The 10,403-nt window shown below is 36.6% G+C and overlaps 3 protein-coding genes across 7 annotated transcripts; 1 reads left to right on the top strand and 2 right to left on the bottom strand.

Moving 5' to 3' along the window:
• Positions 1–157: 157 nt before the first annotated feature.
• Positions 158–3,658, top strand: LOC117237955 (acetyl-coenzyme A transporter 1). The gene is made up of 8 exons (XM_033502415.1): positions 158–996; positions 1,060–1,349; positions 1,432–1,586; positions 1,660–1,853; positions 1,920–2,104; positions 2,180–2,297; positions 2,385–2,600; positions 2,676–3,658. The coding sequence occupies exons 1-8, from the start codon at positions 787–789 to the stop codon at positions 2,853–2,855; spliced, it is 1,548 nt and encodes a 515-aa protein (XP_033358306.1). The 5' UTR covers positions 158–786; the 3' UTR covers positions 2,856–3,658.
• Positions 3,659–3,955: 297 nt separating this feature from the next.
• LOC117237959 lies at positions 3,956–4,774 on the bottom strand. Its single transcript, XM_033502418.1, has 2 exons — positions 4,452–4,774; positions 3,956–4,317 (listed from the first exon to the last, which is right to left on the bottom strand). Exons 1-2 carry the CDS (start codon positions 4,587–4,589, stop codon positions 4,147–4,149), a joined length of 309 nt encoding a protein of 102 aa, XP_033358309.1. The 5' UTR covers positions 4,590–4,774; the 3' UTR covers positions 3,956–4,146.
• A 1,504-nt stretch (positions 4,775–6,278) lies between these two features.
• On the bottom strand, positions 6,279–10,246 carry LOC117237954 (cationic amino acid transporter 4). 5 transcript variants are annotated; one of them, XR_004494088.1, is made up of 9 exons: positions 9,795–9,936; positions 9,300–9,548; positions 8,891–9,226; positions 8,382–8,628; positions 7,887–8,286; positions 7,512–7,740; positions 7,285–7,446; positions 6,952–7,192; positions 6,279–6,865 (listed from the first exon to the last, which is right to left on the bottom strand). XR_004494088.1 is itself a non-coding variant. In XM_033502414.1 (9 exons), exons 2-9 carry the CDS (start codon positions 9,934–9,936, stop codon positions 7,011–7,013), a joined length of 1,947 nt encoding a protein of 648 aa, XP_033358305.1. In that variant the 5' UTR covers positions 9,937–9,959; positions 10,090–10,246. The 5 variants fall into 5 exon arrangements, 3 of the variants coding, with proteins under 3 accessions (XP_033358303.1, XP_033358305.1, XP_033358304.1); XR_004494089.1 differs by having other exon boundaries at positions 6,279–6,559; XM_033502414.1 differs by lacking the exon at positions 6,279–6,865 and adding an exon at positions 10,090–10,246 and having other exon boundaries at positions 7,011–7,192; positions 9,795–9,959.
• Between the last annotated feature and the right edge of the window lie 157 nt (positions 10,247–10,403).

Below are 10,403 nucleotides of genomic sequence, written 5' to 3'. Positions count from 1 at the left end.
TGAATCTCTTAAATAACGTTATTTTCTTAAATAACAGTATTCTAATCCCGTTAGTAATTTACTGTTATACCTAGAAATATCGGCCTCAGTAAAAGGCGGGTTTCTATATAAGCATTGCAATGAATTGACGATTCGCACATATGTATTTACCCAATGTATATACATTTGCTCTTCTATCAAATCGTTAGTTTTAGCAATAAAGGTTTCACACGTGGCTTTAAGATTGAAGAAGACAGAATATAACTGACGTGTCCTTAATGAGAAACAACGTGGCATTTACGAGTTGCTGCGAACTTTTGTATATGACTCTCAGCTGAACAATTTTGATAAAAACGAAACAATTTGAGTTCATTACTATTCGGCTGCTGTTGCTCGTAATATAAATGTAAAATACTTGGGAATACTTATTTTTTACTAGAATCTCGTCTGTCAATTCCTCGTACAAGTGTAATATCGTTTTATATATGTAAAGTTAAGGTTATATCGGCAATGACTACGTCAATAGTGATACAACTGTCATAAGATAAATAATTCATTTTGTTATTGTGTGAGTGACTCTCTCGTTCAGAAATGTTTGTATGTCATTTGATCGGAGGATCTACGTTGGAGCATTTTGGAACAATATATCGATAATTATCGCATAATCCATGGGATGCTTGATAACGTTGTTAAAAGTAAGCGTTAAAAATTAAAGAGTCGACGCTCGCATAAAAAAATCATCGATTACCGCGGAGATTAAAAAAGTAAGGTGCATGAGATTGTTGTTGATCTCTCATATCGTTCTTCATGGGTACTAGAAGGAAAATGAATAAGGATGACAACGTGGAAGATGGGATCCACGAGTCGAAGCATGTCCACGAACGTTCGGATGTACGAGGTGACGAAAAGAATATAGCTATTCTTTTATTTTTATATCTGTTACAAGGAATACCATTGGGGTTATGTGGTTCTATACCCATGTTACTTCAGAACAGAGATGTGTCATATCGTCAGCAGGTAACTTCCTAGATTTATATTGGAATTGCTTCAAATAATATACAAATGTTGTTGTACCTTCAGGCTGAATTTAGTTTTGTGCAATGGCCCTTTTCTTTGAAACTGTTTTGGGCACCCATAGTAGACTCCGTGTTTTCACAAAGATTTGGAAGAAGGAAAACGTGGCTAATTCCAACTCAATATTTAATGGGATTTTTCATGCTGCTATTATCCAGCCATGTAAATCAATGGTTGGGTAGTAAAACAATAAAACCAAATATAGAAATGTTGACTGTAATATTTTTTGTACTAAATGTTTTGGCTGCAACTCAAGATATTGTAGTAGATGGATGGGCACTGACCATGTTAAAAAGGTATAGATATAATTTGTAATTGTAAGACTAAATGAGTTAATAGTAGCTTCAATAAGTCTATATTTCTGTTTTATATATTTAGATGTAACGTGGGATATGCATCAACTTGCAACAGTGTAGGACAAACTGCTGGATATTTTATTGGTTATGTACTTTTTATGGCATTAGAATCCCCTGAATTTTGTAACAGTTATTTAAGATCTACACCTTCCAACGAAGGCATTTTGACTCTGCCTGGTAAAGTAATTTGAGCATTAATATTTAAAAAGTTGACATAGGCACAATTGTGATTTACTATTCGCTTTTATAGATTTTCTTTATTTCTGGGGATGGATATTTATAATTATTACCACTTTACTTGCCTTGTTTAAACATGAAGATTCAGAGAAAATGCACAAAGACGAAGAATTGAATACAGATATCAAACATGCATACAAATTACTTTGGAATATCGTCAAATTACCATCTATAAAAACAATCATTATATTTTTGTTAACTGCTAAGGTCAGTAAATATAATAAAATTCACATTTATATTAGTAATAATAATTTAATTCTGCATCAATTGCAGATAGGGTTTTCTGCTTGTGATGCTGTAACAGGTTTGAAGCTAGTAGAAGCTGGTATACCAAAAGAAAAGTTTGCTCTTATGGCTGTGCCTATGATTCCATTACAAATACTGTTACCATTAGCAATATCAAAGTATACAGTAGGTCCAAGGCCCATGGATGTATACATAATGGCAATGCCTTATAGGTGATTAAAAGACAAATGTATAAAATAGAATATTCCAAATAGGCATATAATAAATATTTGTAATTGATTCTCTAGACTGGCTTTTGGATTAGTAGCAGCAGTTTTGGTATATGTGACACCATATATCGTAACAGGGGGACATGTTCCAGCTTATTACTTCATAGTTTTAATTGCTCTATATTTGATACACCAGGTGAGATATCGACACGACACGAACCATAATTCGATTAATGATGGTAAGCGATTACAAAAACATATATATCATCTTCGCTTGTCACAGGTTTTCACAAGTAGTATGTTCGTGGCATCGATGGCATTTTTTGCAAAGATTAGCGATCCAGCTGTTGGTGGTACTTACATGACATTACTAAATACATTAAGTAATCTCGGAGCTAATTGGCCAGCAACGGCAGCCCTTTGGTTCGTTGATCCATTAACGTATCGACAATGCAGCACCGATCCCTCAAATGACTGTAGTACAATTTCGGAAAGGGAGGTTGGTGTCTGTTGTTTCAGCTTATAGATAATTGTTTAAAAGGTGCTTTTAAAAACAAAATTTTTTCGTTTTCAGCTCTGCATGGACACGCATAATGGTGCTTGTAATATGCAATTTGATGGATATTACATAGAGAGTATCTTGTGCTTAATTATAGGATTTGCTTGGCTCAGATGGGGTCGACGGAAAATAGATCTGTTACAAACAAGACCGATGTCTGCTTGGAAAATTATTCTTTCGAAGCAGAACAGATAACAGTATTGAATTTGTGTTGCAGTTTGCTAATACGGTACCTGCAATTATTACAAAATTGTTAGAAGTGTGCGAAAATTCGAACATATCGGAAACCCGATGCTCGGGACGAGTCGAGAAGAGTCGCATTCCAAAAGTATCCGTAATTCGAGACTGTCGGGATTCCTGAAAATTTCGGGATTCTTGAAAAAATCAGGATTTTCGAGAATTATAAAATTATATAGTAAATTATAATATTCTATAATAAAATTTTATATTTATGATATATTTCGTTATTATTTTTACTTCGTATTCTACTCTATATAATTTTTAAATTTTCGAGAATTTCGAAATTCTCAGGTATTCTGACAGTACCGAATTATGAGATACTTTCGGGAACCCAACCCGATTCGATATTTTTGGGTTCTCGTACATCTCTAGAAATTGTACAAAGTAAATACGCGTGTGTTGATCGCGTATCGGTTGCGTGCTCGGGTGATTTTTTACACGTCCACCAAGTGTTCCAATTTGATCAACGCAACATGAACTGAATTGTTTTCTAGTTTCACAATATTTTTTGTTTCGTGTTCTTATTTGTTTAATTTTTTTTAATGTAACAAATAATAAGCGGTATTTGTCAAAGATTTGATACCTAATTTTATATGAATAATTTTTATAACATTATTTCATATATTAGCACAATAACAACATCGAACAAGTACTGCATTCATTGTACAATTATTTAAATAGAGCACTGATGATTTTGGTTGTAGCATGTCGTTTATACCTAGTGATATGCCAAAAAAATAAAACTGTGTCTTTTTCTATTTATGTCTTCATCCTTCCATGAAGATTAGTGATTTTAATTACGATGTAATGTTGCAATATATTGCATTGTTTTACTACATATCTGTACTTTCGATTGGGTTTGGATAACTTAACGATAAAATTTGCGACCGTTCGCGAACGGGTGTTGTAATTTATTATGTGCGAATACATAATGTTAATAAAAGTTTTCCATACAAAGTATTCTACCTTTACTCTGCTTTTACCATATCCATATTTTTTTAATTCATCGCGTAGAATTTAATGTGATAGTGCAAATAGGGATGATAGAAAAAGAGTTATCTTTCTGCGGCTTGATAGCCATTTTTTTATTTTATATGCTATCACATCGTAAAAGGAACTGAAGAGATAAAACGGTATTCGTAGTATGCATTTAAGTACTATCTAGCATTTGCACGTAAATATTTTTTAAAAGCAGATATTTACGGGACAGGATCGGTGGTCGGTGAAAGGTGGTTCACTTAATCGCTTATCCACAACATCCAGGTCGTAAATCGGTTCGATGGTCTTCCTTGATATTTGTTGCTCTTCTCTTGAGATGCGCCGATTCCGAGTGTATCGACTCGTGATTCGCAACCGTTGGCACAGTTAACGAGGATGTGTATGTTGTAGTAGGCAATTCAAGAACGTGCTCGTCTCCCTGCGATTTATATCGTTGCGTTAATTTTAATTTGTACCGTTAAAAAGAGGTTCGTTAACGGTATGTAAAAATAGATCTTTCCGAATGTAATTTTCTCTGGGAAAATTATACAAGAAACATAGCAAGATATTTACGGTTTTAGTCGATTCAGTATCCATAATGGTGCCGGGATGAGACTCAACGAACAACGATAAATGTTGAACTTCATTTTCGATACTCCGTACACAAACGAAGTTAACGAACGTGGCGATCAGAATCAACTTGATAAACATGTTGCACGTTTCTACTTTGACTTCAAAATTCCTTCTAAAGCTTTCAAGTGTAAGGTTCACCTTTTTATATAGGTTAATACTTCCATGTTTGCTCGTAAATCTCTGCCAGGCTGCATTATTAATGGCTCATAGAGGTTTAATCAAACGTCGATACATCAAATTTGAAGTACTTTAAAAGTTTCTAGGAAATGTTGTCAAAGATATCGCTCGAAGAATAAACACATGGTTCATTTTGTGTTCGTGTACCTTGAAACGATACGCTGGTGGTGTAAAATGAAGTTTAAAGAATTAATTGCCATTGGAGAAAATCTGACTTTTCGATGACAAATATTTTATATTAGAAGACAAATATAGTACATAACATTGACAATAATTTTTGGTACCATTCTTATGCACGGTTACACGAGCTTGATAACCACGTATAGTGCAGTATGGTTGCACGGCTAACTAGATTTTAATTCCACATATATTTTTACAATCTTTTCCTCGTGGCTGTTGTTTTTGTGTGTGTTCACGCAATCACCGATTTGCTGTACAGTATGCGTCGATAATTGCGCGTACATTGTAGTTGTCCTTGCAGTTTGCGATACAATATTGGGCGTTTGTCTCGCAGAAAATTTCTATGTAACGTTTTAATTGAATATTCTCTTCGTTATATGTATACTCTCTACTTTAAAGGTGAATCATTTTCGAAAATCTTCACAGATATTCAAGGCAGAAAGAAATGTTTCAAATATCATGTAAAAGTTTGCTGCATCATAATATTCTAAGGATGAATCCTACTACATATTTACTTTCTTGTATAATAACTTGGCTTAGATAACTTGGCTTATTTGAAACATTTCTAAGCGTCTGCAAATACTTGCATTCCTTGCTAGTTGCTCGCGTAATCCTGAAGCGATGTATTCTTCGTAAATAAACGTTCACCTTAAATCTTATTTAAGACGTGATATTATGGTATTTGCTAGGATATTTTTCATCTATATAACATCTACGTCACTTTGACGGTAGTAATCTTTAAGATATCAATAGTATATACTTTCTTATGTAACATCGATTATATTATCTGCTATGGTAGTCGATCCTTGCTGGATCTGCTGAGCGGAGGACTGTCAAAATAACATACGCCATTAGTTATTTAAATTATACGGGAAGAAATAATTCGAGATACCGTATTAATCGACGTTTGTTTTACGTCAAACGTGCATTAAATACTTTTGAACGTAAGAGGTCGTGAATAAATTGGTGGACTAGGAACGGTCAACCCTAGAAACGTTTTATACTATGGAACAAGTGGAACAAGTAGAACACATCGATTTTTAATGAAGACAAATTATAAATGAAGACTACAAAGAGAAAAGGGCATGATAAATAGTCATATTTTCTATTTCCTCAGGGGAGCAGTTTCAAAATTCAATAGAGCAATCCACGAGCTTAGCAAATCCGTGTACAGATAATCTTAAAATTAATGCCCGCCATATAATAGCTGAATCTATTGTCATGCTTTTTTAGATTCGTATATCTTACTGTATAATTAGTCTATCCGTTCCCAAGGCACCATGTTTCGATCCTTGCAGCAGAACATTCAAATTTGCTCAAATAGACAATTGTTCTGCATGCCTTTCCAAAATCTGGTCTCCAAAAATACATTCTCCCTCTCTCTGCACATCTTAACTTTTTTTTGTTTTCTTTTTTTTTTTTTTTTTTTTTTTGATTGCAACATCAAATTTATAAATGTTCCGAATATCTTATTATTCTTCTGGACCAGACGATGGGTTTCTAGAAATCAAATTTGTACTAAGAATATGATACCTTCTCTTCTCTTAGAGTCGACTGAATTTTACTATTGTACTATATCGTTAGATACACTTTGTTTTTTTTGTGCATCCGTATAAATACGCAACTAAACGTTTTAATGTACAATCAGCATACGATGAAATTTTGTATGCGCAACGAGAATTAATATATATCTGTAAAATATAAAAGGACTGTATATACCATAAAATTGTGCGCGATAAAATATAATTAAATATGATAAAATATAAGGATTGAAATACTTTCAACTAAATTGCGATATACAAATAAGGTACGACATAATCGATCGACGAAATTAATCGAGATAAATTACTAAAAAAGCACAGTCTTGCCTACATTGAAATCCTTCCAGCATCCAGTTGCTTAATTCTTAAAGACAAAGTGACTTGAAAAGGATACAATTCGGCTTAGCGTTTTACATAACATCGGTATGTACAAAGATCCCTCAGACACTCTAATCTCTAATTCAAATTGAGGTATATGTAAGAAAACAATGGTCAGATTCTGTAACATTTTTCCAATTCCCTAAGTATTATAATTTACTTACATTCAGCGTTGATTGGCATAATTTTTACACAGTTCTGGCTCTCTAAAAACTCTATGCTTCTAATGTACGAAATCTTCCTCGTTTAAGATCGGAACTTTATCGCTTTTCTGATTAACCCGTAACGTCGCTCCCCATTTCGCACCCCGACCAGCTTCCGAAGTCGCCATTAAGATCGAGTACGAATTTGGACCCGCTGCTTCTTTACTGTAGTGAATCCCATACAGGAAGTATATTAACATTCCTGCAACAAAGGTATAACGAGCGTGCGATATTATTGTGAAACAGTATTCACGATACTATTGACTTGTATGCAACTTTGACATATCAACCTACCGACTATCATCCACACAAGAAATCGTAGCCACGTTAAAAGCGACAAGTGAAACATTAGTCCAACGTTGAATAAGATACTCAGAGCCGGTACTATAGGTACCATAGGTACGCGGAATTTACCAGTAGGTGGACTTTGTTGGTGCGCAGAGATAACGATAAGACCTACGATTATGCTCGATTAGTTAGAGAACAAATGCGTGACGTGAAGTGAAAATTTTGAAACTTACTGCCAATCAATAATGTAACAACGTTTGTCAGAACGAAGTAGTCCCACCAGTCGGGTGCAAAATACGTTTGAGATATCAGTATTAACAGATAACACAAAGAAATGCAACCTGCCGTATAAATCATTACGGAACCAGTGACCGCATCTCCAGGCTTGCAGTTACCCAGGAAATTCACCAGCCAAACGTAACGTGACGTAAGTTTGCCAGTGCCCTCGCTCAGATCTAAGAGCTATAACGAACGTAAAAATTATAAAGAAAAGGATAGATAGGAAGACTAGATTTTCTTTGTATTCTTTTAGTCCGTAAGAACATAAATTTGCACAGTCTAGTTGGAACAGTTATAAATGCTCGGTTCTTTCTCTCTTCTTTCTTTACCTCGGATTCGGCGGACGTGACGCTGTTACAATCGCTGTTGGAATCCGCACCCTCGGTAGGAGGCGACGTCAAACTGCTCGGTGTACCAGCGTTCGATGGCAGCGGCGTAACTTTCTCAGGGCGATATCTCAAGATAATTACGCTCGCTGAAACGATGGTATAGGCCAAGAAAGTACCGATAGACATAAATTCAACTAGATGTTGAAGGTCGAAGAGCAAGGCGATTAAGGCACTGACAGAGCCGCTGATAGCCAAGTTGAGTACCGGAACTTGAGTGCGCTCGCTAACGTGGCCCAGAAAGCCAAAGAGTAGACCATCGTTCGCCATGGCGTACATTGTCCGTGGCAATGAAAACAGGGATCCGAAGAGAGTCGTCGTCATTCCGCACAAAGCCCCAACACTGTTGCGCGTGAAAATAGTACACGGAGAAATTATTCGAACAAAGGTGTTTCTTGCTTCGAATTTTAGGTAAGAATCGTTCGACGATTTTCTCACCTTATCGCGTATTTCGCCCATGGTATTCCTCTCGATGAGAAAGCCTCGGGAAGCGCTGCTGTTGGATTGATGTTCCAATACGGCACGACTAAAGTTAAAGCGGCGCCGACCATCACGTACCCGATGGTTACGATTGCCATGGAAAATAGCGTTGCTCGTGGTATACTGTACCCAGGATCGCGCGCTTCTTCGCCAGAGGTAGCTATAGAATCGAAGCCAACGAAAGCGTAGAAACACGTTGCGGCACCTGTTCGTGTATAGGAAACGTATTAGAATAGAAGAATAGAATTTATTGGAAATGAACATGTATGAAGGAAAGTTGTCCAGTACAGAGCAAAGATAAATATTAACGTTGAATGATATTAGTTGCTTCCTATTTTTATCAAGTTTCATTTATACTACAAATAATTGTTTAAATATTTAAATTGTACCAATCCACATTATAGTAAAGAAGATATAGAATGGCTAGTACTATACGATTTTCCCTCCATGTATAGGTCCAAAAATACCTGCTAATACACCGCTGAATCCGTACGGCAAGAATCCTCCATTCTCACAGCTCCAATTAGAAAGTTTCGCATAATATATCCCCAGACCGATTACCAATCCCATCACGCCTAAATTTACGATAGTGAGCAAAGAATTAACCGTTGCCGAACATTTAACGCCCAATGCTAACAACATCGCGTAAGCTAGGCATAGTCCAGCGGCTAAAAAATCTGGTATAGTTCCAAGTGGCTCCCCCATTGTGTACCCGTGCATTATTCGGCGGGTGTAATTGCTGATTGCTCCTCCTGCTAGAGAATCAACGTATCCGCTCCATGCTCTGGCCACGGACGCCGCACCTATTCCCGAGCATAAAAATTCCGTGAAATTTATGAGACAGAATAGACCGTAATCGAGAACAAATAACTTTACCGATCATATGCTCTAATATGATGTTCCATCCAATTACGAAAGCCCAGAATTCGCCGACGGAGATGTAGGTGTAAACGTACGCGCTGCCAGCTTTTGGAATTCTTGCACCGAATTCAGCGTAACATAACGCAGCTAACAAAGAAGCTATGCCAGCGAGCAGAAAGCTGAGGATTACGCCTGGACCGGCTGTGTCATGAGCCACCGTTCCTGTCAAAACGTAGATACCAGCGCCAACCATATGACCAACACCTGAAAAATAAATTCACGTATTTACATACGTAAACATGAACACAAAGAGGCCATAAAGTTGCGCGAGAATTGTTCATTCTGACAATAACAGGCATAAACGTCTCGTCGGGTTGCAACGTTATATCGCGGGTATGCAATTAACATTTTTCCGGTTTTGAAACTACTTTATCGCCCACGAGTACGTGATATCGCGCGAGGTGGTCGTGCATGTTCTTACGATTAAAATAGCGGAAAAAGCATACTTACCAAGCAACGTAATATCGAACGTGGAAAGACATCTTTTCATTGGAGTTTCAAGTAAATCACCTTGGAGCTTTTTCGTGCGATTCATTTTGGAACACAGGCCGGACATAACGTGCCCGAGGATCATTCGGCGAACCGATGGCATTCTGATTTCTTTTAAACAGATTCCTATTACAACATCATACTGTATCTGTATATGTATCATACTGATAAGAAGTACTTGAAAGCAAATGTTTGTTTAACAAACGCATCGCCATTCCGCTAAATCATAGACTTCATAAATGGTTTCTGTACTTACGTGGAATTGACTATGTTCGTATGCGGAATTTTTCGATGCTTGACTCGTTGTGACAGAATCTCAACTGCGACGAACACGATCTCACGACGGACGCTGAAATCTACGGAGAAGTCGCATGGCGCCTCCGTTAACACGCAGGCTCGGATATTCGATCGATTCAGCTGTGATAGAACTATTTATGTCACTCAGCCGTCAGAGTATGAATGAAGAGAATCTTTTAGTCAACATTTTCATGATAATAAGCATGCTTTTAAAAAAGCCATTCTATCGTGTTCCTGCAGTCGCATTTTTAATCAGCATTCGGAAAATTGATT

Source organism: Bombus vosnesenskii, unplaced genomic scaffold, assembly GCF_011952255.1.
Source record: "Bombus vosnesenskii isolate JDL3184/JDL3185 unplaced genomic scaffold, Bvos_JDL3184-5_v1.1 scf7180000013417, whole genome shotgun sequence".
Lineage (NCBI taxonomy): Eukaryota > Metazoa > Arthropoda > Insecta > Hymenoptera > Apidae > Bombus > Bombus vosnesenskii.
This window is presented reverse-complemented; position numbering and strand designations above follow the sequence as displayed.

Excerpts from the sequence above, each read along its gene's own strand:
- LOC117237959 (XM_033502418.1), bottom strand. The coding sequence starts at position 4,589 with ATGTTTATCAAGTTGATTCTGATCGCCACGTTCGTTAACTTCGTTTGT. Across the intron at positions 4,318-4,451 it reads ATACTGAATCGACTAAAACC|GGAGACGAGCACGTTCTTGA; the intron begins GTAAATATCTTG and ends TATAAATCGCAG.
- LOC117237955 (XM_033502415.1), top strand. The coding sequence starts at position 787 with ATGGGTACTAGAAGGAAAATGAATAAGGATGACAACGTGGAAGATGGG. Across the intron at positions 1,350-1,431 it reads GCACTGACCATGTTAAAAAG|ATGTAACGTGGGATATGCAT; the intron begins GTATAGATATAA and ends TTATATATTTAG. Across the intron at positions 2,601-2,675 it reads GTACAATTTCGGAAAGGGAG|CTCTGCATGGACACGCATAA; the intron begins GTTGGTGTCTGT and ends TTTCGTTTTCAG.
- LOC117237954 (XM_033502414.1), bottom strand. The coding sequence starts at position 9,936 with ATGCCATCGGTTCGCCGAATGATCCTCGGGCACGTTATGTCCGGCCTG. Across the intron at positions 9,227-9,299 it reads CATATTAGAGCATATGATCG|GTGCGGCGTCCGTGGCCAGA; the intron begins GTAAAGTTATTT and ends GCTCGGGAATAG. Across the intron at positions 7,447-7,511 it reads TGTTACATTATTGATTGGCA|GTCTTATCGTTATCTCTGCG; the intron begins GTAAGTTTCAAA and ends GCATAATCGTAG.